General features: G+C 34.1%; 1 protein-coding gene across 1 annotated transcript in view; it reads left to right on the top strand.

The window, feature by feature from the left end:
* LOC135195573 (dipeptidase 1-like) overlaps positions 1-27,727 on the top strand; it is a 388,301-nt gene that overhangs the window by 139,317 nt on the left and 221,257 nt on the right. Inside the window, exon 2 of the mRNA XM_064221873.1 lies at positions 5,055-5,230. Within this exon, the coding sequence (XP_064077943.1) occupies positions 5,067-5,230 (164 nt within the window). The 5' untranslated portion in view covers positions 5,055-5,066. The remainder of the gene's footprint in view (positions 1-5,054; positions 5,231-27,727) is intronic.

The raw sequence follows: 27,727 nt of genomic DNA, 5'->3' as shown, positions 1-27,727 counted from the left end.
CGATGTACACAAGACACTCGACTGAGCCAAGGAAACTTCTGCGCATTTTTTTCTTGTTTATATTTACCTTCTATCTCTTTCCGAAGCTTCAAACCAATAAAAAGGAACTTACAGACCACCGAATGGCTTCATGAGTGACTACTCTTTGCTGCGTTCTGTCGCAATCAGACACTCGGGAAAATAGATGTTTTTGCTGAACATCTCTCGCGACTGACACATACAAGATCATGGTGTCGTTCCAGAAGGGTTTAGACGCACGCGAAGTCGTGATAGACGCTTTAGGCTTTATAAGGTAGCTATTCACTTATGATGTCGGGAGGCGTGTGAGCAGCCAAAAATATGAATATTAATGCTAACAGCCCCTCAAATTGTTTTTTTATCTTTCATACAATTTCTAGGTTCGTTAGAATGATCGGGTTATATATATGCTTATGCAGGAGAGTGTCTTTTCAAACACGTCCGTAATGCGTTATTGTATAATACATTTCATACATATAATTAATATAGATATTTATATTATATATATACAAATATATAATATACATGCATATATATATATAGTATATCTTATATATATATATATTAATAGATTATATATATATAAGATTAGAATACAGATAACACACACATATATATATATATATATATATATATATATATATATATATATATATATATAGATATCACGTTATTGTATAATATTGTATACATGATATATATACATATATATATATATATATATATATATATATATTATATATATATATATATATAGTATATACATATATATACATATATAGATATATATATATATATATATATATATATATATATATCCCTCTACAAGGGGGAAGGCATACAATTAAAAAAAAAATTATTCACCAACATATGCAGTTAATACAAACAATCATAACAAAACCTGCTACAACCCCATCATCAGCACAACAGCTACAATCGACAACTCCAGTAATCACGACATTAATAATGAAAATTGATAACTCCGATAATCAAAATATTAATAATTAAAACTGCTGCGACATAATAAACCCACAAACCTCTCTGTTGTTCACAGCTTCACAGAGAATAATCCTAACATAAAATTGGAGGTCGGCGCGAAAATAATTTTTACAATGAATATTCACAAATTTTATAATGATAATTACTTGATCTAATTTACACCTGGTGGGGGAAAAATGGGAGTCTTTTTATTTTTGTTTAACAAATGCCGTCGCTCATTATCTGAATTAACACGTAATCTCCATGGAGACATTTTGTTTGAAATAATATGCAGCATGTATTTTTCACTCTCTCTCTCTCTCTCTCTCTCTCTCTCTCTCTCTCTCTCTCTCTCTCTCTCTCACCCCAATGGTTGCTGGACAAATGGCACGTTTTAAAAATGTACATATATGCAATATGTATATTCCACTAGCATTAGGCTGTGTGTGTGTGTGTGTGTGTGTGTGTGTGTGTGTGTGTGTGGCGCGCGCATGGCTGCTGGACAAAACTAATTTTTTAAAAATATATATGCAAAATGTATTTTCCACTTGAATTAGATTTTCCTATCTAGTCTCTGTGTGTGTGTGTGTGTGTGTGTGCACGCGCGCGCACGCGCAATGACTAATGGACAAATGATGTAATAAAACACACAAACACACACACACACACATATACATATATATATATAATTATATTATAATATAATATTATATATATATAATATATATATTCAACTTGTATATATCACTAGCATTAGATTTATCTCTCTCTCTCTCTCTCTCTCTCTCTCTCTCTCTCTCTCTCTCTGCTGGACAAATGATGTATTTGTCTAAAGCCACCATATTTATGCACATAACTGTCACGCTATTATCGTGTTGTAATGGAAGTCTGGATCGAAATCACTTTGGCAAACGAATTTTATCGAGACAGTGATTTTGATGTTAAGGGAAACCTTGATATCAATAGGAGGTAAGTACTTACATTAGACCTTTCCCTGATCTTAGAATGTTTTCATTATAAAAGTACTTATAAATTGTATGTCTTTGGAGTTTTCAAAACTTATTTCATTGCAGAGAACAGTTGTCTTTGTAACGGATATACAGGGCAGTTTTCGGCTAAATAATCAACTCAAGGAACGTGTATAAGCATTACAGGACTACTATGAGTCATGCATTAATTCTTTATGGTAAAGCCATCAGAAAAATAAGCTACATTCAACTAAAACATTTGATATAAATGCTTCTGTCTTTCGAAAACACTCCCTACTTTGAGCCATTCATTAACTCATAATGGCAAAAACCATCAGAAAAATAAACGATATTAAACAAAAACATTTGATATAAGTGCTTCTGTCTTTCGTAAACACTACCTATTTCCAGAACCTAATAATTTCACAAAGATATAACATCATCTCAAGGCATAGAATACCGTCGTCCCTAAACTAATTTGTGGAGCACGAAATATTAGAAATTTAAAATTCTGTCTGAGAGTTTTTCTTTTGCAAATGCTGCTAATTTCAAGAACCCAGTAATTTCGCCAAGATATACCCCAAAAGAGCATCTTTTACGAAGATCTAAAATATTAGGTAACGTTTCCTGATCGTTATTATTCTACTCATTAGAATTTCAGCAGAAACTAGAATATCTAAGTCTCTTGAACTTATACATTTCATTTCATGGGGAGATGGGCCAGCCGTATTGCATTACCTAATTCTGAAAGCTTTAGCAACGGCAGACTTACAGCTGCTTAACATATCATTAAACTACTACTGAATATTCGTCTTGAAATTTTAGAACACTTGATCTCGTCAGGGAAGGAAGGAAGGAAGGCTTCAATTGTTTTTCCTAGAAATTCATGAATGGCTATTATTATCATTAAACTATTAAGGTCTCTCTCTCTCTCTCTCTCTCTCTCTCTCTCTCTCTCTCTCTCTCTCTCTCTCTCTCTAGTAGCGAGCTTTCGTCTGGACTGCTTTTGGCGTGGTGTCCGTCCTCCTTATATATTTGGGGTTCGTCAGCAGGGGATCTACCCCATATTATTATTATTATTATTATTATTTTATTATTATTATTATTATTATTATTATTATTATTATTCTTGTTGTTGGAAAAAGAAACCCACAAAATTACTTAATATAACTTGTTTACTTGTAAGTATCTATAAAGTATTTTACTTAACACTTATTTCACTGAAATAAGGTTGTTTGTAGTGTCGTTATGGATACTATGTGATGTGGATAGTCTATACATTCATACAAATACTATATATATATATATATATATATATATATATATATATATATATATATACGATATATATATATATATATATATATATATATATATATATATATATATATATATATGTATATATATATGTATACATTAGTGTTTTTGCTCTCTCTAAGACTGAATGAAATGAGTAGTGAGCTTTTTAAAAGTCTCTCTTTCTCTCTCTCTCTATCTCTCTCTCTCTCTCTCTCTCTCTCTCTCTCTCTCGCTCTCTCTCTCTCTCTACTCTCTCTTATATCTATAATAGATATATATATATATATATATATATATATATATATATATATATATACACCTATACATATCAAACACAAGAATATATTCCTACGTCCAAAATTACATATCGTCCCCAGTTGAAGCCTGAAAGAATACAAATCCCCAAATATGTAAATTGCCTGTCTCTTGGCCTTATTCATATACCAGACGCTCTCCCCAACTGTGTGCCGTTTAACCTTTGAGTGCACAGAAATGCATTTCGGGTCACCTGGAAGGAATAACCTTTAAAGCAATTCCAAATTCTTGCATTAAGTGATGGCATACCAATCCATACATATGGTTTTCTTTTTTGCCTTAAGTTAATGACATATCACTTAGCACTTTCTTTTTATTTATTTATTTATTTACATATTTTTGGTCCTTGCGATAATTGTGAGATAAATCAGATATTTCTAAAGAACTGGAGGGAACTGTTTTTGTTTTTTGAATGAACGCCATATTCTTTGGAAGCTTGAATCTGAAGTCAATAATAATAATAATAATAATAATAATAATAATAATAATAATAATAATAATAATAATAATAATAATAATAATAATGTAGGGAAAAACTCTCTATCACGAGAGTATATATAATGTTCTAAATGGTCCACAATAATGCAAATGTAAAAAGTCCGTGTATAATTTTGAAGACTTTACAGAAAGCTTTCGAACCCTTCCCTGGGTTCATCTTCAGTCCAAAGATTTGGACTGAAGATGAACCCAGGGAAGGGTTCGAAAGCTTTCTGTAAAGTCTTCAAAATTATACACGGACTTTTTACATTATTGTGGACCCTTTAGAACAAAATAATAATAATAATAATAATAATAAAAATAATAATAATAATAATAATAATGAAAAATCAATAATAATAATAATGAATAATGGAGAAACAAATCCACAGTTATGTAAATGTACATATATTTAAATTTAAAGCTATAATATATTTACATTTACATAACTGGATTTGTTTCTCCCATTTGAAGACTCGTGCTACTATGATGATTTTTTAATAATAATAATTAATAATAATAATAATAATAATAATAATAATAATAATAATAATAATAATAATAATAATAATAATAATAATAATAATCTTGTAATTAATTATATATTCATTATTAAGTGAAATATTCCTGACATAACTTCAGGAAATCATAGTGAATTAGTAAAAGTAAAAATGTCTATTATTATAAATAAAAAGGCTTAAGTATCATAATTTTTTTTTCAAACAAAGACAATAAAATTAATCAATTAGGGGACTTAATAAAGTCATTGAAAGTTGATATAAATAAAAAGAACTACTTAATAAAGTAATTGTAAATTGATATAGATAAAAATAACTATTATAAAATAATTGAAAATTGATATAAATAAAAATAACTACAATAAAACAAAGAAAGGCTTAAATATTATTATTATTTTGTGACTAAAACGAAGATATCACAAAACTAATCAGCAGAGGAATTCGACAACATAAATTCACATCCATCCTTATTCCCCCACAGGACTCGTCCAGGATGCTACTCGTCGCCCTGACGTGGGTAGCATTGCTATCTGGGGTGATGGAGGGAGGGCAGACCTTGGCCAATCCCCTGCCGGCGAGAGTATCCCCAAAGGCGTCGTTCCAAGAGAGGCTGGAAGCTGCCAGGGCCCTCCTGAAGGAGTCACCTCTCATTGATGGGTAGGAGGAGGCTAAGCTTTTTGTGTGTGTGTGCTGATGAGTAGGGCCTACTTGATGGAGGCTGTAAACTCTACCTTGGGTTTTATGGGTTTCAATTTTGTTTCTTGTTTACAGTCTTCAGGTTTGGGGACTAACAATATGTTTTTGTTTGTTTTGTTGGGCAGAGGATTTTTTTTCTTTGTGTTGGATTAAGCAAAAATAGGAAAAACTGGTTTAAACCAACTAGTTTTTATAGGGTTTCAGTTTTTTCTTTTTAGTCTTCTGGTTTGGGGACAGAAAATGTGTTTTTGTTTGTTTTGTTGGGATGAGGGTTAGTTTGTTTTTTTGTCTTTGTGTTGGAGTAAACAAAAAATGGAAAAACTGGTTAATACAAACTAATTTTTATAGCGGTTCAGTTTTTTTCTTGTTTACAGTCTTCAGGATTGGGGACAGACAATATGTTTTTGTTTTGTTTTGTTGGGAAGAGGGTTTGTTTTTGGTTTGTTTTTGTGTTGGATTAAGCAAAAATAGGAAAAAATGGTTTAAACAAAGTAGTTTTTATAGGGTTTCAGTTTTTTTTCTTGTTTACGGTCTTCAGGTTTGGGGACGGACAATGTGTTTTAGTTTGTTTTGTTGGGAAGAGGATTTTTTTTGTCTTTGTGTTAGATTAAGCAAAAATATGAAAAAATTGTGTAAGCAAACAAGTTATAGGGTTTCAGTTTTTTCATTTTTGTCTTCAGGTTTGGGGACAGACATATGTTTTTTTTTTTTTTTTTTTTGGGAAGAGGGTTTTTTTTTGTCTTTGTGCTGGATTAAACAAAATTAGGAAAAACTAGTTTAAACAAACTAATTTTTAAAGCGTTTCAGTTTTTTTTTCTTGTTTAAAGTCTTCAGGATTTGGTTTGGGGACCGGACAACATGGTGGTTTTTTTTTTCGGTCGCGGAACGAGGGTTTTTTTTCTTTATGTTGGATTAAGCAAAAATAGGAAAAACTGGTTTAAACAAACTAGTTTTTATAGGGTTTAAGATTTTTCTTTTTTGTCTTCAGTTTTGGGGACTGACAATATGTTTTCGTTTGTTTTGTTGGGAAGAGGGTTTGTTTTTGTTTTGTTTTTGTGTTGGAGTAAAAAAAAAAAAAAAAAAAAAACTAGTTTAAACAAACTAGTTTTTTTTCTTCAGGTTTGGGGACGGACAATATGTTTTTGTTTGTTTGGTTGGGAAGAGGGTTTCTCTCTCTCTCTCTCTCTCTCTCTCTCTCTCTCTCTCTCTCTCTCTCTCTGTGATTTGACAAAGCCTCCCTCCATTTAGCAATCTTGAACTCTCTTAAAGCTAATCACGATCAAGAAACTTCTCTCTCTCTCTCTCTCTCTCTCTCTCTCTCTCTCTCTCTCTCTCTCTCTCTCTCTCTGATTTGACAAAACCTCCTCCTACTTTGCAATCATGACTCGACTTAAAGCAAGCACATGACAATAAACAACCAGTTTTTTTCTACCCTGACACGCAACAAAATTCAATTATCGAATTACACGGATTCTTTTTAAGCAATTTTCTTTTAGCTATCACATTTAATTGGCAGGGAATAAATTTTTTTTCTTAAAAGACTCATTCTTAATTAAATGTCTAAACGTGCCCAGAGGAATTAAAAGGGAATTTTGCATTTAATTTGACGGTGAGCCGGAGTATCTGCTAATGAGTTGATATATGCACTCATCCACGCAATATATATTATATATACGCAATATATATTATATATAACTGAATCACGAAAGTTTGGAACGTGATAAATCTATAAATAAGGGTATAAGCCACGAAGGAAAAATAAACAACGGAGTTCTACAAGATCTTTCGACCCGACGTCCTTTACTCAGCAGACAAACTGACTACATGAGGAATTTACAGTACAGAAAATGTCGTATAACTGACAGATAGGGATTATAAGGAGATTAGTACCTGGAATCCGGCACACCTGGGGAATGAGTAACCTTCCCGAATAAGCATAAACATGGATACAATTTAAAAACAAAAAGATTAAGTCCCACTGCTCAGACTCAGGGACAAGACAATTAAAAGATTATACAAGGCGACAGCTGACCAATTCAGATCTTTGGTAAACAAAAACTTATTCACAAAACATATTAAACATACATATCTCTAAGACAAATAATTTGTATTTAAGTCTGTAATTATATCTTTGAAGTCATTCTTAAACATGTTACAAATACAAGGGTCTAAATGAAACAGGCCACGACTAATAATAAAATTACAATGGGAAGTAAGTTGTATTATGGCAGATTATAAAAGATTTCGTGATAAGACATCTTTTGATCTAGCAATTACTGAACTACCAATGCAATTTATCCGGTAGTTATTTTCGCTTAAATGAATGAATATTGCATTAGATGTTTGCCCAGTTTTTACAAAATATTTATACTGGTTTCATCTTACTTCTAAGCCCTTGCTCGACTGTCCGAGATAAAAAGAAGGGCAGTCCATACATGGAATTTTATATATATTATGTTGTTGCTTTCCCTGGGGCTATTTTTTATTAACATTCCTTTTAGTGTGTTATTATAGGGAAAAACAAGGTTGACCTTAAAGGCTTTTAACAATGATTTAATGGTTTCAAATCCGTTAAAATAAGGCAAACTGAGAATGTTCTTAGAATTTTCTTTCTCCGTATTACTTATACAATAAAACTTATTGTGGGCTTTATTATAACAAATATCTAATATATGAAGGATAACATAAATCTTTCCCTATTTTTCTTATGTATTCAATTTCTTGATCCAAATATTGGGGACTGACAATGTACAATGCTTGTAAAAACATAGAAGAAAAAATTGATATTTTGAAGTTAAGATGGTGGCCTGAACAGAATTGAACATAAGTTAAGTTGTTGGTTGGTTTCCTATAAATACTGAATTTACATTGAAATGGTTCTCTATGTATCAAAACATCTAAGAAAGGGAGGCAATTGTCTTTTTCCAAGTCTAGAGCAAACTTAATCGATGGATCCTGGTTATTTAATTTAGAGTAGATCATTTACATCAATACCAGCAGGCAGAACAGCAAAATATCATCAACATATCTATACCACATTACAGGAATATAAATGATATTAGGTAAGTAGCGTTTTCAAAGAATTCCATGTACAAGTTTGAGAGGAGTGGTGATAAAGGGTTGCCGATTGCCATGCCAAATATTTGTTGATAAAATTCACATTTGAATATAAACTTACAATCGCAAATGCACAAATAGAGTCTATATAGAAAGATCTTGCAGAAACTCCATTGTTCATTTTTGCTTCGTGGCTTATACCTTTTATATATATATATATAATATATATATATATATAATATATATATATATATATATATATATATATACGACTGGTAAAAATGTTCTGCTACAACAGAATTCCATCTAATAAAAGGAGACCATAAAAACGCCAAAATATAAAAAGTAAGAACTATATTCCAGAGACTCTTGAAATATAGAACTAACTTTCTATATTTTGGCGTTTTATGGGCTCCTTTTATTAGATGTATATATGTATGTATGCATTTATATATAAATATATATATATATATATATATATATAATATATATATAATATCTATATACATATATATATATTATGATGAATACTATTTTCCAATGGAACAATAATATTCATAGACAAAAATTCTTATATCATTCACACATCTGCATACATTCATACTGACTCATGTATACTTTTATACACTTTTCATTAGCAAACATACGTCTGAGCATACATACATACATGCATGTTCCCGTTCAATAATATTTTTCAACGGATCCTCTCGTACAGATTTCGTAAATATTTTGACAGTTGCCAAATCGCAAAAGGAGACATTTTATATAATAAATTCATATTTGGGACAGAAGGACAAAATAGGCTTATCAGATCTATGAGAATTTTCATTACGCTTTTATAAGAGAGAGAGAGAGAGAGAGAGAGAGAGAGAGAGAGAGAGAGAGAGAGAGAGAGAATGAATGCGTTAATCGATGGCAAGAGAGCAAGAGGTGAATGCGTCAATTAACGGAGGGAGAGAGAGAGAGAGAAGAGGAGACGAGAGAGAGAGAGAGAGAGATGATTGCGTCAATTAAGAGAGAGAGAGCAGAAAATGCGTTAATCGATGGAGAGAGAGAGAGATGAATACGTTAATTAACGGAGATGAGAGAGAGAGAGAGAGAGAGAGAGAGAGCAGAAAAGCGTTAATCGATGGAGAGAGAGAGAGAGAGAGAGAGAGATAGAGAGAGAGAGCCCGTCGTTTATAACATTAAACATCCGACTGGGATACACTCCAGGAATTACTACAGATTCAATTAAAGGTTCAAGACACTCGCTACGATGTCCTCGTGGGATTGATTACGGGATCTGGGGGGAGAGGGAGAGGTCGTATCTAGACGACTCATCAGAGATAAAGATTCGCCAGAATCCGAGTGAGGGTGTTAATCGACGAGAGAGAGAGAGAGAGAGAGAGAGAAGAGCTTATATATATATATGTGTGTAATATGCATGTACATATAATAATATATATATACAAATATATACATTTGAATATATATATATATATATATATATATATATATATAATATATATTATATATATACATATACATATATATATATATATATATATATATATATATATATATATATAATATATTATATATATATATATATATATGAATAACTTGATCACGAAGTATATAAAATGTAATGCTATGTATAAATAAAGGTTTTTGCCACGAAGTAAAGGGTCCGAACAGGACCGAAAGTACTTGGCTATCTCGCTTTTTCATTTTTTCCTTCGTGGCAAAAAACCATTTATTTTATTATATATATATATATTTTATATTATTTTATATAATATATATTATATATTATTATATATATATATATATATAGAAATATTTATATATATATATATATCTATATATCAAATAGAGAGAGAGATTAGGAGAGGAGAGAGAAGAAGAGAGAGAGAGAGAATTCCTCAAGTTTAAGGATAAATTTCTTTTAAACTTTGACAGATACAATCCAAATACAATTGTTTGCTAACGCATACAATTCTTTTCTAAATACTGAACGAATACAATTATCTGTTACCATGCCTAAATTAATCAAACACACCATTTGCCAACGTCGCTACTTAGGGTTGGGCACAGGGGTGGGGGGGGGGGGGGGGGGGGGGGGGGGGGGGTGGGGGGGGGGGGGGGGGGGGGGGGGGGGGGGGGGGGGGGGGGGGGGGGGGGGGGGGGGGGGGGGGGGGGGGGGGGGGGGGGGGGGGGGGGGGGGGGGGGGGGGGGATGGAGGTGGGGTAGTTGAAGCAGCCCGAATGTCAGAGTTCCCGGGACCCCAAGTCTACTAAGTAGAGCGGAGTCGGCTTATTAATGTGGAATCTTCCGAAAATATACTAATTCTGCTTCACGTCTGAATTGACTCATGTGAGGAACTGAGATGTTTGGAGTTGGGGGCGGGGGGAGGGGGGGGGGGGTTCGTCAATGGACTAGAAAGAGAATTTTGTAGGTCAGTACATTTTGAAGTGTGGATTGGGTAAACAGAAGGGAGGTTTTTTTATAGTAATTAAATGATTACAGTGTAAGTTTTGTTTCTCTCTCTCTCTCTCTCTCTCTCTCTCTCTCTCTCTCTCTCTCTCTCTCTCTCTTAAACACAGACATACGTCTAACACTATATATATATATATATATATATATATATATATATATATATATATATATCTATATATATATATGTATGTAATATATATATATATATATATAGATATATATATATATTATATATATATATATATATATAAATGAATATATATCTATATATATATATATATATATATATATATAAAATGATTTTCGTTTAGAAAAGCCTCACAAAAATACAGGGTGAATATATTAGTGTGTATATATATATATATATATATATATATATATATATATATATATATATATATATATATATATATATATATATATATATCTATATATATATATATATATGATGTATATATATATATATATATAATATATATATATATATATACTATATATATATATATATATATATATATATATATATATACACACTCATATATTCACCCTGTATTTTTGTGAGGCTTTTCTAAACGAAAATCATTTAAGTAGGTCCTTATATTTTGTAAAAAAGATGGGTCAATAATTACGCAGATACGTTTCAGTGTGTGCTTGTCCGCGCATGCGCATTCTTGTGAGTTTTAGTGTGTTTACACTTCGTGCATAAACTTTGACACGACCTGAACTAAATTACGTAAAAATACCTGACAGCAATAATGAACGTTCCACCATAATAATAATAATAATAATAATAATAATAATAATAATAATAATAATAATAATAATAATAATAATAATAATAATAATAAAGTTATCGATGTTTGGACACAATGGAAATAACAACACGGAGAAAGATTACATCTCTCTGACTTGAAAATGAACCAAACTCACCTGCCCTATATGAAATGCTTACACAACCACAGTAATATTTCTTGCCCCAATTGAGGCTTCCACGAATATTGCCAATTGTGGGGACATGTGCCATTTTTGAGAGTTTATAAAGACCTCCTCCAGGATTACTCCAACATTTATGAGGTAACTGCAGCATCGTGCACTCATGGAAAAGTCTCTCTCTCTCTTCTCTCTTCTCTCTCTCTCTCTCTCTCTCATTTGTGCTCGCTATTCCTCAAACGGCAACACCTCTCTCTCTCTCTCTATCTCTTCTCTCTCTCTCTCTCTCTCACTTTGGCTCTATTCCTCAAACGGCATACACCTCTCTCTCTCTCTCTTTCTCTCTCTCTCTCTCCTCTGAGAATAATGGCGTCGTATTGTGTCGTATTTTCACAGTGTGTGTGTACACTGGGTCCTTTCCCTCCCCCTCCTCCTAACCCCCTCTCTCTTCCTATCCGCCCCCCCCCCACCCTAACATTCCCACTGTCCATCTCCTCCCGGAGCAATGGGGAATATTCCTGAAATCTCCTTCCAGAGAAGGAGTTTTCGACAGGATCCATAAAACAAGAATGATGGGCAGAGCATTGATGAAATGTTTACTTAAACAACCAACCGATAGGGATCCATAAATCATAAATCATTTCCCCATCGCCGACTCTAGAAACTGTTTGTTATCTCTCGTCTTTTGTCTCTTTTTATTTTCATCTTTTTTTCCCTTCCTTTCTGTTCAGTTATTGGTCTTTGAATCGCTTCGTCTCTTCCAAAGGTCCTCCCTCTGTCCTCGCGCCCGTTCGACTGTGGAACATTCTCCTTGGAGATCTCGTGCAATTGCAACTTCAAAAGTTTAGTTATCTGCTTATATTCTTATATTTTTATCCATTTAATTATGTTAACTTATTTGTTTCTTTTCTAATGACTAATCTACTCTCGTGTCTAACTGGCTTATAAATCACTAATATTTTCATGTCTAACTGATTTTTCCAACAGTGATCTCTCCCCGTCTCTGAATATCTCATCAGTTTTAAAAAATTCTCTATTTTCCTTAAGTTACATTAAAACTTATCTTTTCACCAATAAAACTGACATTTCACCAGTACAAGGAATAACTTTATATAGTTTTCCTCATCTTCACAAATACCCTAAAGTGAAGCTTCATATTTACTGCAAATTTTAAAGCAAAATTATGTTCATTATATTAAATAATTCCTACACTTAGGAGCAAAATGACATTACTAAACGTACCTAATTCCCAGTCAAACAACAGCCATTGTTAGAGGCCAACTTCGAGGTGAAATCTACGGGCGAAGGTCTGTCATTTGTAATGACTCAAGTCTTGCTTATTAAGACCAGAATACTAGGACTTATTCGTCATCAAATATCGACAAGTTGTGAAGATGGACGGGCATGTTTTGACCTCACGTCGAGTTAGTCATATTGTGTAAATTTTTAAGGTAATTGCTCCATTGTAAAATTAGATGTTATAACTCCCACATATTACTGTAGGGGAAACACGACAAACATGATGAGAGTTTAAGAAATATTTAGAGACATAATAAATCAGTGCAGACATAAATAATGACTCACTCTTATTGGCAAATCAGTTACGGTTGCTATCTATGAAAATTTTATTTATGACAAATGCAGTGCATTTTTACGAAGTGTTCTAGGAATATATTATATCAAAGAGATCGAAAATATATATAAAAAAATTACTTACGGCTGAGTTGAAAGTTGTATGCGATGTACATATTTAAACATAAATTTTCTATGAATATGTTATATTAAAAGAGCTCGACATTAAAAAGAAAAATAGTTAAGGCGGGGTTGGTTGTTTTAGGTTATTTCTATTTAAAAACATAACGAAACATACTTGTGGCTTAGCTTGTGCATGTATTTCAAGTTTATTTTTTTCAATTAGGATAATTTCACCTTGCGACAGGCGTAATGAGCTGAAATCAAGGTTAATATAATATACAAATCTTTTAGTGTATTAGTATGTTTGACCCGTAACTCAAAAAGTCTACGAACACTGAAACCCACATTTAAGTGTCCCAACATTTCGACCCAGACTACATAGGCTTTGCCAAAGGCTTAATGACCCGAATTCATGCTTAATATAATGTATAAATCTTTTAGTGTATTAGCCTGTTCCCTAGAACTCAAAAAGTCTACGGAAAACGAAACCCACGTTCAACTATTCCAACATTTCTACCCAGATTACATAGGCTTTGCCAAAGGCTTAATGAGCTAAATGAATGTACAAATCCTCTAGTGCAGGGGTCCCCAACCTTTTTGCGTAAAAGGGCCACATTATCATTCGAAATACAGATAAGGGCCACATATTAGAATTATCCTTATTATCGGAGAAAGTTCACATTTATTTGTATATTATTCATCTTTTGAGTTTAGTTTAAGTTAAGAGTCTTGCACTCTTATGCCAGATATTGCTACGTAGGTATTATTCCTATAAATTAAAAAATCATAATAGTAGCTCATGTTTTATTGTAGAATTTGTACAAGAAAATAATGAGTTATTGAAATTCTATATATCTTATCTTTAATGGGAAACTTGATGCTGCATCTTATTTGCAAGCTTAGCAATATCTATTTCTACATTTGTAACAGAAAGTCTCAAAATTTGGTGAAGGTGCTCATCAGTAAGCTTAGATCTAAGTTTTAATTTTACTAGTTTCATTTTTGAAAATGTTTGCTCACAGATATATGTACTACCGAAAACTGAAAACATGCCAACAGCAAACTTTTCAAAGTCAGAATATTCTTCTGGTAGACTGGAATAAAATTCCAAAAGGCTATTGTCTTGAAACGCGGTTTTCAGGGCATCATTGGCTTGAAAATCAATTATTTGCATTTGATAAATTCCTGGAATATCTTCTGGTGATACACTGAAAGGGTTTTGAAACATTTGAATTGCCTGCTTATGATCATAGAAGTCCTTAAATCTATTTGCAAATTCTTCTTTTAAAAGTTCCATTGCCTTTGTACATTTTTCTTTCGAGGCAGTTGAAGTATTCCTTTTCTCATTTTGCAACACTTTACAACAGGGAAAATGTATAAAGATTTCATCACTGAACTGTTTCATAAAAATATCTAGTTTATTTCCAAATGCTTTCACCTCAGTAATCCTATCTGATACCAATTTTCTATTGCCTTGCAGTCTTAAGTTCAAATTATTCAAATGATCAGTTATATCAGATAAGAAAGCTAAGCAGAAAACCCAGTCTGAATCTGAAAATGCTTCTGGAATCTTTTCTTTTTCAGTAAGAAATATTTCAATTTCATGACGAAGAGCAAAAAAACCCCTGAGAACTTTTCCTTTGCTGAGCCACCTCACTTCAGTATGGTACAACACATCACCATACTCTGAATCTATTTCAGATAAAAATGTCTGAAACTGTCTATGATTCAAACCATGACGTCTAATGAAATTCACAGTTGATACGACGACGTTCATGATATTTTCAAATTTAAGAACTTTACTGCACAGTACCTGCTGATGAATAATGCAATGGAACTTCAGAGGAGAGGTGCCAATAGCATTAGCGACTTCATTGCAGATTTTCTCGACCAACAATGTTTTACTTCCAATCATGTTTCTTGCTCCATCAGTGGTTGCACCTTTTAACTTGGCCCAACTTAAATCAAGGTTATTTACCGCCTGATGTACTTCTAAAAAGAGATTTTCTGATGTTGTAGTATCTTTCATACTTCGAAGGGTACACAAATCTTCTACAACCTGAAAGTTTTTGTCAACACCTCTGATAAAAATCAGAAGTTGTGCTGTATCCAAAATATCATTGCTTTCATCCAAAGCTAAAGAAAAAATATTGAAAACTATGTGCTTTCTCGGATAATGTTGAAAACACTTCTCCACTTAAATCTTCCATACGCCTTGTGACTGCTGAAGCAGACAAACTTACATTTTGAAAGAGTGACAACTTTTCTGGACATATTTTTTTGACCGTTTTTATCATGCACTCTTTAACAAATTCCCCATCAGTATATGGCTTTCCTTTTTCACATAAATACTTGGTAACCTGGTAGCTGCCACGAACACATGATTTGATCTCACTAGCTTTGCTTTTAAAGAGATTCTGCTGAGCAGACACTGATTTTTCCAAAGAAGATATCTTGTTTGAGCGCACATCACCTTGAAGTGAAAAATAATTCTTGTGCTGTGATTCATAATGTCTCTTGATATTAAATGTCTTTAACGTCTTTATTCTTTCGTGACATATAAGACACAATGCACTGTCAGCATGTGAAATAACAAAGTAGTCAAAAGTCCAACTCTCATTAAACACACGACCCTCCTCATCTATTTTCCTTTTTCTAGGGTTAGATGACATGTTTAAATCCTGTAAGAGAAGAATTTAATGGTTATATTAAGAGCATATGTAGATATGAATATGTATAGATGGATATGTACATACCAGAGTGTATAGGTACATAATGTATGTATACATATGTATAAGTATATGCATGTACTTATACCGGTATATGTACATATATGAATTATATATACATACCTACACACACACACACACACACACACACACACACACACACACACACACACACACATATATATATATATATATATATATATATATATATATATATATATATATATAATATATATATATATGTGTGTGTGTGTGTGTGTGTGTGTGTGTGTGTGTGTGTGTGTGTATAAATATTTACATACATTTTACATGTGTATATAAACATATAAACAAGTATACATATTATATATACATATACATACATAATAAGCTACATGTGTATATATACATATACACGACGAAACTAAATGTTTTCTATTCTGGATGGGACATATTTATACGGTAAAGGTGTTTGCAAACAATGTTTTCTAGAGGTCAGGCCTTTACAAAATTATTTCTGTTTAACGCACTGTCAATATATATCTAGTTCAGTAATTTGAAAAACAAAGATAAAGATTACAGTACCAAATCCTATGTCAGAAAGCGAAAATTAATCACAACAGGAAAAAGCACTCTTTGATAAGCAGTTAGCCATTAAAGATGAACTGGGATAATCTGATTTGCTCCTGTACGCAAGTTGGCGTGAAACGTTGACGTATAATACATGTTCAAACCGCGTTCGGTGTAAAATCAGAGATTGGTTTCATCACTTTTTCCTCAAGAATTACATAACAGAAAAAATACACGATATATAGTTATTTACGGATTTCTTTAGTTTCTTAGCACACTGTCAATATATATTTAGTTCAGTAACTCAAAAAAAAAAAAAAAAAGAAAGTACAGTACCAAATCTTATGTCAGAAAGCAAAAGTGATAACGTTTGGAAAAAAACAACTTTTTGATAAGCAGTCAGCCACTGAACTAAAGATGAAACTGTGATAATTCCGATTCATTCCTGTACGCAAGTAAACATAAAACGTCGACGTATAATACTTGTTCAAATCGCGTTCGGTGTAAAAGCAGAATTTGATTTTATCACTTTTTTCCTATCAAGAATTACATAACGGGAAAAATACATGAAATTTAGTTTTTTATGGATTTATTTATTATTATTATTATTTTTTTTTTTTTGCTCTATCACAGTCTCCAATTCGACTGGGTGGTATTTATAGTGTGGGGTTCCGGGTTGCATCCTGCCTCCTTAGGAGTCCATCACTTTTCATACTATGTGCGCCGTTTCTAGGATCACACTCTTTTGCATGAGTCCTGGAACTACTTCAGCCTCTAGTTTTTCTAGATTCCTTTTCAGGGATCTTGGGATCGTACCTAGTGCTCCTATGATTATGGGCACAATTTCCACTGGCATATCCCATATCCTTCTTATTTCTATTTTCAGATATTGATATTTATCCATTTTTTCCCTCTCTTTCTCTTCAACTCTGGTGTCCCATGGTATTGCGGCATCAATGAGTGATACTTTCTTCTTGACTTGTCAATCAGCGTCACGTCTGGTCTATTTGCACGTATCACCCTATCTGTTCTGATACCATAGTCCCAGGGGATCTTTGCCTGATCGTTTTCTATCACTCCTTCAGTTTGGTGCTCGTACCACTTATTACTGCAAGATATTAGCTGATGTTTCTTGCACAGGCTCCAGTGGAGGGCTTTTGCCACTGAATCATGCCTCTTCTTGTACTGTTTCTGTGCAAGTGCCGGGCATTCGCTTGCTATGTGGTTTATGGTTTCATTGTTCGTATTGCACTTCCTACATATGAGAGAGATGTTATTTCCGTCTATCGTTCTTTGAATATATCTGGTTCTTAGGGCTTGATCTTGTGCCGTTGTTATCATTACTTCAGTTTCCTTCTTTAGCTCTTCCCTCTGTAGCCATTGCCATATGTCATCGCTGGCTAGTTCTTTAGTCTGCCTCATGTATTGTCCGTGCATTGGTTTGTTGTGCCAGTCCTCTGTTCTGTTTGTCATTCTTGTCTCTGTATATTTGTGGGTCTTCGTCTACTTTTATTAGTCCTTCTTCCCATGCACTCTTTAGCCACTCGTCTTCACTGGTTTTCAGATATTGCCCCAGTGCTCTGTTCTCGATTTTATTTTTATTATTATTATTATTATTATTATTATTATTATTATCAAGAGAGAGAGAGAGAGAGAGAGAGAGAGAGAGAGAGAGAGAGAGAGAGAGAGAGAGCATTACCCTTATATTGCTCTGAGGGCCACACTGAGTATCATTAAGGGCCGCAGGTTGGGAACCCCTCCTCTAGTGTATTAACCTGTTCCCCCGTATTTCAAACTTTCTACGGACAACGAAACCTATGTTTAACTATCCCTACATCACGACCCATACAATACAGGCTTTGTCATGCAACTAATAAACTTAATTTTTAATGGGAAAGACATACCAGTTATTCAATAATTACACTGTAACGAAGACATCGCAAAACGTCATTTAAGCGTCCCAGTTTTAAAGCGAGGCATAAAAAAAATATTTAATTTCACGTGGAGGTTGAAGAAACACGAAACCGCGAAACCTAATGTCTGCACTTAGCCCAGGCTTAATGGAAAACAGATGAAGGAAGGTATAAGAAGAGTGTTTGATTCCTAAGAGACAAACCCGCCCTTTATAAAATGAAAGACTATAGGAGTTATGGAAATCAGAAACAAATACAGAATGCTGTAGTTTTGAGAAACAGCGAACATGAAAAGCCAAATATATTTTTTTAAAATATGGATGTGGCCCACTGACTTGAATTTCAAGCTCCCAAAGAATATTATGTTATTCATTAGAAAAATCAGGTATTATTAAAGATAAAACAAAATCAACAACTTAATACGAAAATAGACAAAACTACAAGTAGACAATTAAAATACAAGGGGAATTGTATTTGGGTAATGATGCAATGCATCTTTAATTGAACTTCTGAAATTCTAGTTGCATGAAATCCTCAAGAAGTGCTTATCCCCAGCATAAACGTAACTATACAGATATAAGACTCTTGAATTTCAAAAAATACTTATTACCAATATGAAAATTTTTTTTCCACTGAAAAGGAAAGCAGAAGATACAATTGAGGAGACTTTCCAAAGTTTCCACAGATTATTTAAAACGAATCTCTTTAGAAAGACATTTTTTATTGAAATAAATCTTACGTGAAAATTACTATATATCAGAGATAATAAAATAAAACATGTTATACGTCTTGTTATTGAATGGTACTGCAAATAAAAAAGGTAAAAATGCATTACCATAAGTCAAAGATAAAACATTTATTTGTTAAACGAAAACATAAGAAATTCATGTGTTAACGCAAAGGAAAAAAATTCACACGTTAAACGCAAAGATAAAAATTCATGTGTTAAACGCAAAGATAAAACATTCATGTGTGAAACGCAAAGATAAAAAATTCACGTGTTAAACGCAAAGATAAAAAATTTATGTGTTAAACGCAAAGATAAAACATTCATGTGTTAACGCAAAGATAAAAAATACGTCTTAAACGTTTGGTTATTAAATATTACTGTAAAAAAATCCCAACATGCACCACGATTAGGGAAGGGGAAATAAATGCAGCTTAATTTAACCCTTTCGCAATAAAATTCCTTAGGATTGGAAGCCTCCAGATACAAATTCTCGCGGAAAATTAAACGGTTTTGTGAGATAAATGACAAAAAACATTTCCCTGAATATACCTGAAGCATTCTCAAAAAACCTAACTCCTTATTCGATGGAACACATTGCAATTCCTTCCTTAATCTTCTCTGTACATCATAACTACATTACTTAAGATTGGAGGCGTCCGGTTAAAAATTACAGTACAAAATAAAACGTTTCTGTGAGAGAAATTTCCCCAAAAATGTCCCTAAATACTGCTCGAAGCGTTCCCAAACAATCTAATTTCTTATTCGATGAAACAAACTGAAATACTTCCCCTAACCTCCTTTGAAATACCAGGCACCACTTAGACACCAGGTACCATTTTAGACACCAGGCACAGTCTCAACATTAAGGACTAAAGATAAATGAAAACGTTTCCAACTCAACACTTACCTCAGCAAACGTTCCCCCGGAGTATCTACATATAAGTGTACGTTGCCCAGATCTCGTAGCAGGCAATGCTTAACAGTTAAGGGCCGAACATTTCGGCTATCAGGAGTAATGGGATTCTGGGCTATCGTGCTGTTTGAAGACTGGGCTGCTTTGCCAGTCTGTCGTTGGAGGAATTGAAGTGGGTCAGCGTAGCCTCGTATTTCTGGAAGAAGATGAGGAGGATTGGTGCATATTAGATATCTAGTATAAGATTGGGTTTGGACTTTATGAAAACTGTAAGTAATTACATACATAAATTATGTACTACGCATAAGCTCTCTCTCTCTCTCTCTCTCTCTCTCTCTCTCTCTTTCCGTTATTAATACATTCCATGTGAGACTTGGAGGAATATTGTTGCATATTAGATATCTATAAGATTTGGTTTGGATTTTATGAAGATAATACATAATTACATAAATAAACTATATACTATGCATAAGCTCATAATTCTCTCTCTCTCTCTCTCTCTCTCTCTCTCTCTCTCTCTCTCTCTCCGTGAGACTGATGAACGGAACCAGTCAATTTCAAGAGCTTGCAGGTGCATCCAACATGAAAAAAAAAAAAAAAAAAAAAAAAAAAAAAAAAAAAAAAACGTCCCGAGTGACTGGAATGTCGAGATAAAAATGAAATCACAAGAGGAGATTAAAACTTCGTCATGAGAGAGAGAGAGAGAGAGAGAGAGAGAGAGAGTGTGTGTGTCGCGCACAACAAAGACTTCAGAAGGAGGTTTCGTTGTTTTCAGTGGCGTTCACTTTTCATACAGTTACTTGACGCTTTCCTGTCGTTTTCTGTGTTCTCATTGCAACGTCATCTTTAAGGTTGCCATCTGTAGGCTTGTCTTCTGTGTGCTCGCCATCTTACAGACCTTACATCTTGTTCGGGTTGCCCCAGGTCCCTCAGTGTGAGGCACCTCTAATGTCTACCAGAGAGTTGCTAGTACATCTTCCGGTATATTTTGCATCTTCCAATCTTGGATGGTCTGGGATGCAGTTTAGATATTTGTCGAGCTTATTCTTAAACACATCTACGCTCACTCCTGATATATTCTCAGATGAGCTGGCAACGGCATTGAATAGACGCTGCATTATCGATGCTGGTGCGTAGTGGATTAATGTCCTGTGTCTTTCCTTATTTTTCCTGGTATAGTTTTGGGCACTATTAATCTACCTCTGCTTGCTCTTTCTGATATTTTTTAGTTCCATGATATTTTCTGCTATTCCTTCTATCTGTTTCCATGCCTGAATTATCATGTAGCGTTCTCTTCTCCTTTCTAGACTATATAATTTTAAGAATTGTAGTCTTTCCCAGTAGTCTAGGTCCTTAACTTCTTCTATTCTAGCTGTAAAGGACCTTTGTACACTCTCTATTTGTGCAATATCCTTTTGATAGTGTGGGTACCATATCATATTGCAATATTCAAGTGGACTACGAACATATGTTTTATAAAGCATAATCATGTGTTCAGCTTTTCTTGTTTTGAAGTGCCGTAACAACATTCCCATTTTTGCTTTACATTTTGCCAACAGAGTTGCTATTTGATCATTGCATAAACATGTTCCTATTCATCATCACACCAAGGTCTTTAACTGCTTCCTTATTTGTGATGGTCTCATTATTAGGTCCCTTATATGCATATAGCTTTCTTTCTCTGTCTCCATAATTTATTGATTCAAATTTATCAGAGTTAAATACCATCCTATTTACCTCTGCCCATCATATACTTGTTAAGGTCTCTTTGTAGAGCGTTCCTTATCTTCATCACAAGTAATTTCTCTACTTATTCTTGTGTCATCTGCGAAACTACTCACTACCGAATCCTTCACATTATTGTCTATGTCTTCAATCATAATAACAAACAGTATTGCAGCTAACACCGTACCTTGCGGCACACCGGATATTACCTTGACTTCATCCGATTTCTCGTCGTTTGCAATAACTATCTGTTTTCTGTTGTGTAAAAATTCTTTTAACCATCTTCCTACTTTATCCACGATATTGTGTTTTCTAATTTTCTTCGCTAATATATTATGGTCTACTTTATCAAAAGCTTTTGCAAAGTCTAAATAAACCACATCTGTTTTCATTTCCGCTTTTCATATTTTTTGAATATGTTCTCACGGTGGACTAACAGTTGGGTTTGTGTACTTTTTTTCCGGGTACGAACCATGTTGTCCTTTATTAAACAAATTATTTTTTATTAAATGTTTCATAATATTTTCTTCATTACCCTTTCATACACTTTCATAATATGTGATGTTAGACTCACAGGCCTATAATTACTTGCCTCTAGTCTTGATCCACTTTTGAAAGTAGGGTAATATATGCTAATTTGTGCTCATCATAAATCTTGCCTGTATCTACACTTTGTCTTAATAATATTGCAAGTGGCTTTGCGATAGAATGAACTACTTTCTTTAACAAAATAGCAGGAATTCCATCAGGCCCTGCAGCAGCTCCATTTTTAATTTCATTAATAGCCTGCACAATATCAGCTTCATTAATATCTATGTCAGCTAAATATTCACTATTTTCATCCCTTACTTCTATATCATTATCTTCATTATCTATTCTAGGGGTGAATTCTCTCTGACCTATCTGAGAGAGAGAGAGAGAGAGAGAGAGAGAGAGAGAGAGAGAGAGAGAGAGAGAGATTTGTTTTTCAAGATACGACTGATTCAAAAGGCCCAACTCTCTTAGCTTTTATCCAGGACTAATTTTTATCGGGGTCATTATCCTTATGATATTTACAGTCTTTTGTTTATGCTTTTAATGAAATCCCCAACGGGGTTCTACTGAACATGGCGCAAAGGTAGATACATACCGGATTAAACATCCCCCCACACCGGGGGGTTCACATCCAGGAGAGATCCAACCGATTTAAAACTTCAAAAAGCAGTTGCACAGAGAATATAACTAAATGTACTGTGCCTTCAAGGTTTTATATAAAGTGTTACAGAAACTGGTAATACATTTCATAAAACATTTACGTAATAATATCATGGATATCACAGACATAAACTCTGAAAATATTGCTCTTAAATGTGTAGAGCATGAACTGGAAACAGCCTTTCAAAGCATGTACTTAATATTTGTGTTCCTGTATTTATTTACCAAATAACATCCTTTCGAATATTATGCAAAACGTTACCAATAACTGGTATCACATATTAAGAACCAGTTGAACAAAAAATATACATGCTACATCCACAATCTTTTAATTTATTACTCTTAAACGTAATGAATATAAAGAGACCCTTGCAGAGTCTGTCCTTACAGGTATATTACATCCACAATCTTTAAAAATATTACTTTTAAACGTAATGAAAATAAAAGGACGCTTCCAAAGTCTGTCCTTACAGATCTATTACATTCACAATGTTTTAAAATATTACTCTTAAAAGTAATGAATAAAAAGGACCCTAGCAGTCTGTCATTACAGATATATCTGTATTTCCGTTTTACTGATAAATACCTTAGCATCCTTTTCCGGACAAAGAGAAGAAGAAGAAGAAGAAGAAGAAGAAGAAGAAGAAGAAGAAGAATGTCACAATAGAAAAAAAATAGACCTTTCAATTTCACTATGCGCGTCCATCCATAAACTTTTAAAACTTATTAGAGTATTTTCCCAGTTTCAAGGTTACGGCCGTGGCAGTAGTATATGTTTAGGCAGGCACTGCAGTATTTCCCGTTCGTGAAATTACGCAGGAACGAAACACCGGAATACTACGTTGGGTGGGGAAGAATAAATAAAAAAAACACCTAACATTGTCATCTCGTATGCAATACTGTGGAGATTTGTCTCTGGTTTAGCTTAAATATTTGATAAAAGTGATGATGCAATTGTAATCCACGCGAGTCTGTTGTTCGTGAATTGTGAATGCAGTTGCATTTTTATGAAAATGGGCTATTTAATTTGCTTCTTATTTGAAAGAACAATATGCTGTGCTTATGCACTCCGAAGGCTTGCGTCACTATGAAGGTATATCTTTATATTTTCAGCTTTTTATCTAATATTTAGTCTCTCTCTCTCTCTCTCTCTCTCTCTCTCTCTCTCTCTCTCTCTGAAGCAATTCAACCTACGAGGACAATTCACCTCTCTCTCTCTCTCTCTCTCTCTCTCTCTCTCTCTCTCTCTCTGAAAGCAATTCAACTTACAGAGGACAATTCACCTCTCTCTCTCTCTCTCTCTCTCTCTCTCTCTCTCTCTCTCTCTCTACTAAACCGATTCAACCTACGTAGCTAGTTCTCTCTCTCTCTCTCTCTCTCTCTCTCTCTCTCTCTCTCTCTCTCTAGCTAATGCAATTCAACCACATCACCAGTTCATTTCTCTCTATTCAAGTCATTTAACCTACGTGACCAGGATAATGTCCTCTCTCTCTCTCTCTCTCTCTCTCTCTCTCTCTCTCTCTCTCTCTCTCTCTCTCTCTGGTGACCACCTAGCGTGGACATTCGTGCGCTCGAACATGCAAAACACTGAACTAATAAATATAAGCGTCCGCTCTCATTGAGCTGAAACGCGCTAAATGGAATTAATCATTTGCTGCTAATGGAATTTCAATTAAGACTTAATAGTTGCACATAATTTCAAAACAAAAACGAAAACAAAAACCTTTTCATCTGTTCGCCAAACGCTACTACGGCTTTGTTACTCACCGCTTTTTGTTTTATGTGCAAATCCTAAATATATTAGGAGTGACACGATTGTTTAAATGATTACTGAATAGGTATTACTATTATTAATTTGTCGACCGCCTCCGGCGCTTTTGAATAAAATTAAAAAATGACTTTGATAATTACCTATTTGAGACATGCTAACCTTCGGTGCGTTGCTCACCAGTTTAAGCAACAGTGAGGAAACAATAATTAGGAAAATGGCGAACCTTCATAAAATTAATGCAGCCGAGGCAGAAATTACTTTAATAAAAAGTATTATTATTATTATTATTATTATTATTATTATTATTATTATTAGTTTCTATCACAGTCATCCTATTCGACTGGGGTTTTTTTATAGTGTGGGGTTCCGGGTTGCATCCTCCCTCCTTAGGAGTAAATTACTTTTCTTACTATGTGCGCTGTTTCTAGGATCACACTCTTCTGCATGAGTCCTAGAGCTCTAGTTTTTCTAGATTCTTTTTCAGGGATCTTGGGATCGTGCCTAGTGCTCCTATGATTATGGGTACAATTTCCACTGGCATATCCCATATCCTTCTTATTTCTATTTTCAGATCTTGATACTTATCCATTTTTTCCCTCTCTTTCTCTTCAACTCTGGTGTCCCATGGTATTGCGACATCAATGAGTGATACTTTCTTCTTGACTTTGTCAATCAATGTCACGTCTGGTCTATTTGCACGTATCACCCTATCTGTTCTGATACCATAGTCCCAGGGGATCTTTGCCTGATCGTTTTCTATCACTCCTTCAGGTTGGTGCTCGTACCTCTTATTACTGCAAGGTAGCCGATGTTTCTTGCACAGGCTCCAGTGGAGGGCTTTTGCCACTGAATAATACCTCTTTTTGTACTGGTTCTGTGCAAGTGCCGGACATTCGCTTGCTATGTGGTTTATGGTTTCATTTTTCGTATTGCACTTCCTACATATGGGAGAGATGTTATTTCCGTCTATCGTTCTTTGAGCATTTCTGGTTCTTAGGGCCTGATCTTGTGCCGCTGTTATCATTCCTTCAGTTTCATTCTTGAGCTCTCCCCTCTGTAGCCATTGCCATGTGTCGTCACTGGCTAGTTCTTTAGTCTGTCTCATGTATTGTCCGTGCATTGGTTTGTTGTGCCCGTCCTCTGTTCTGTTTGTCATTCTCCTGTCTCTGTATATTTCTGGGTCTTCGTCTACTTTTATTAGTCCTTCTTCCCATGCACTCTTTAGCCACTCGTCTTCACTGGTTTTCAGAGATTGCCCCAGTGCTCTGTTCTCGATGTTGACGCAGTCCTCTGTACTTAGTAGTCCTCTCCCTCCTTCCTTTCGTGTTATGTATAACTGTCCGTGTTTGCTCTTGGGTGTAGTGCTTTGTTTATTGTCATATGTTTCCTCGTTTTCTGATCTATGCTGCGTAGTTCTGCCTTCGTCCATTCCACTATTCCTGCGCTGTATCTGATTACTGGCACTGCCCATGTGTTTATGGCTTTTATCATATTTCCGGCGTTGAGTTTTGACTTGAGTATCGCCTTGAGTCTCTGCATTTATTCTTTCCTGATCGTGTCCTTCATCTCTTGGTGTTTTATATCCCCTCCTTCCATTATTCCCAGGTATTTGTATCCTGTCTCATCTATGTGTTTGATGTTGCTCCCATCTGGTAGCTTTATCCCTTCAGTTCTCGTTACTTTGCCTTTTTGTATGTTGACTAAGGCGCATTTTTCTATTCCAAACTCCATCCTGATGTCCCCAGATACAAACCGTACAGTCTGGATTAGGGTATCTATTTCCTTGATCCTCTTACCATACAGCTTGATGTCGTCCATGAACATCAGATGGTTGATTCTGTTGCCTCTTTTCTTGAGTTGGTACCCGGCATCCATCCTCTTCTTCTTCTTTTTATTATTATTATTATTATTATTATTATTATTATTATTATTATTATTATTCAGACGATGAAATCTATTCATATGGAACAACCCACCAAAGAGCCACTGACTTGAAATTCAAGCTACCAAAGAATATTAAGGTGTTCATTAGGAAGAAGTAAAACGAGGTAAAGGGAAATACAGAAAGAAGAGATATCAAACTTACTAAAAAAAATAAATGAACAAATTAACATATACATTAAAAATGTAGTAAAATGCAAGGAGAATAGCATTAGGGTAGGAATGTATCGCACCTTCGCTGGATGAGCTGTGTATTGAAAAATTGAAAGAACTGTGCTGACGAAATATGGTATAAGGTGTTTTTCTGTGCAGGTGGTGAAAGGTCATCATGTACCACGTCGACATTTTGTCGCGTAGTAACCATGACCAGCCTAAAGGAATCTGAGGACGCTGCAAAATTACTAGCTATGCATCATGATCAGTTACTGCAGCAGTGTGGGGTCGTTAGCGATGGGATGTACCGAACATTCTTAGGAAGCCTGATGGGGGGCTTGTTCCATGTGAGTAGGTGTCATCTACTGAAATAATAAATAATAATAATAATAATTAGAAGCCTGCATTTCAAGTCATTGGCCCCTTTGGTGGGCTTGTTCCATGTGAATAGGTTTCATCTACTGAAATAATAAATAATAATAACAATAATAATAATTATAAGCCTGAATTTCAATTCATTGGCCCCTCTGTTGGTGGGCTTGTTCCATGTGAATAGGTTTCATCTACTGAATTAATAATAATAATAATAATAATAATAATAATAATAATAATAATAATAATAATAATAATAATAATAATAACAATAATAATAATAACACAATAGAAGATGTAAAACA

Source organism: Macrobrachium nipponense, chromosome 16 (genome assembly GCF_015104395.2).
Source record: "Macrobrachium nipponense isolate FS-2020 chromosome 16, ASM1510439v2, whole genome shotgun sequence".
NCBI classification, from domain to species: domain Eukaryota; kingdom Metazoa; phylum Arthropoda; class Malacostraca; order Decapoda; family Palaemonidae; genus Macrobrachium; species Macrobrachium nipponense.
Note: the sequence above shows the minus strand (reverse complement) of the source record. Positions and strands in the feature narration are given on the sequence as shown.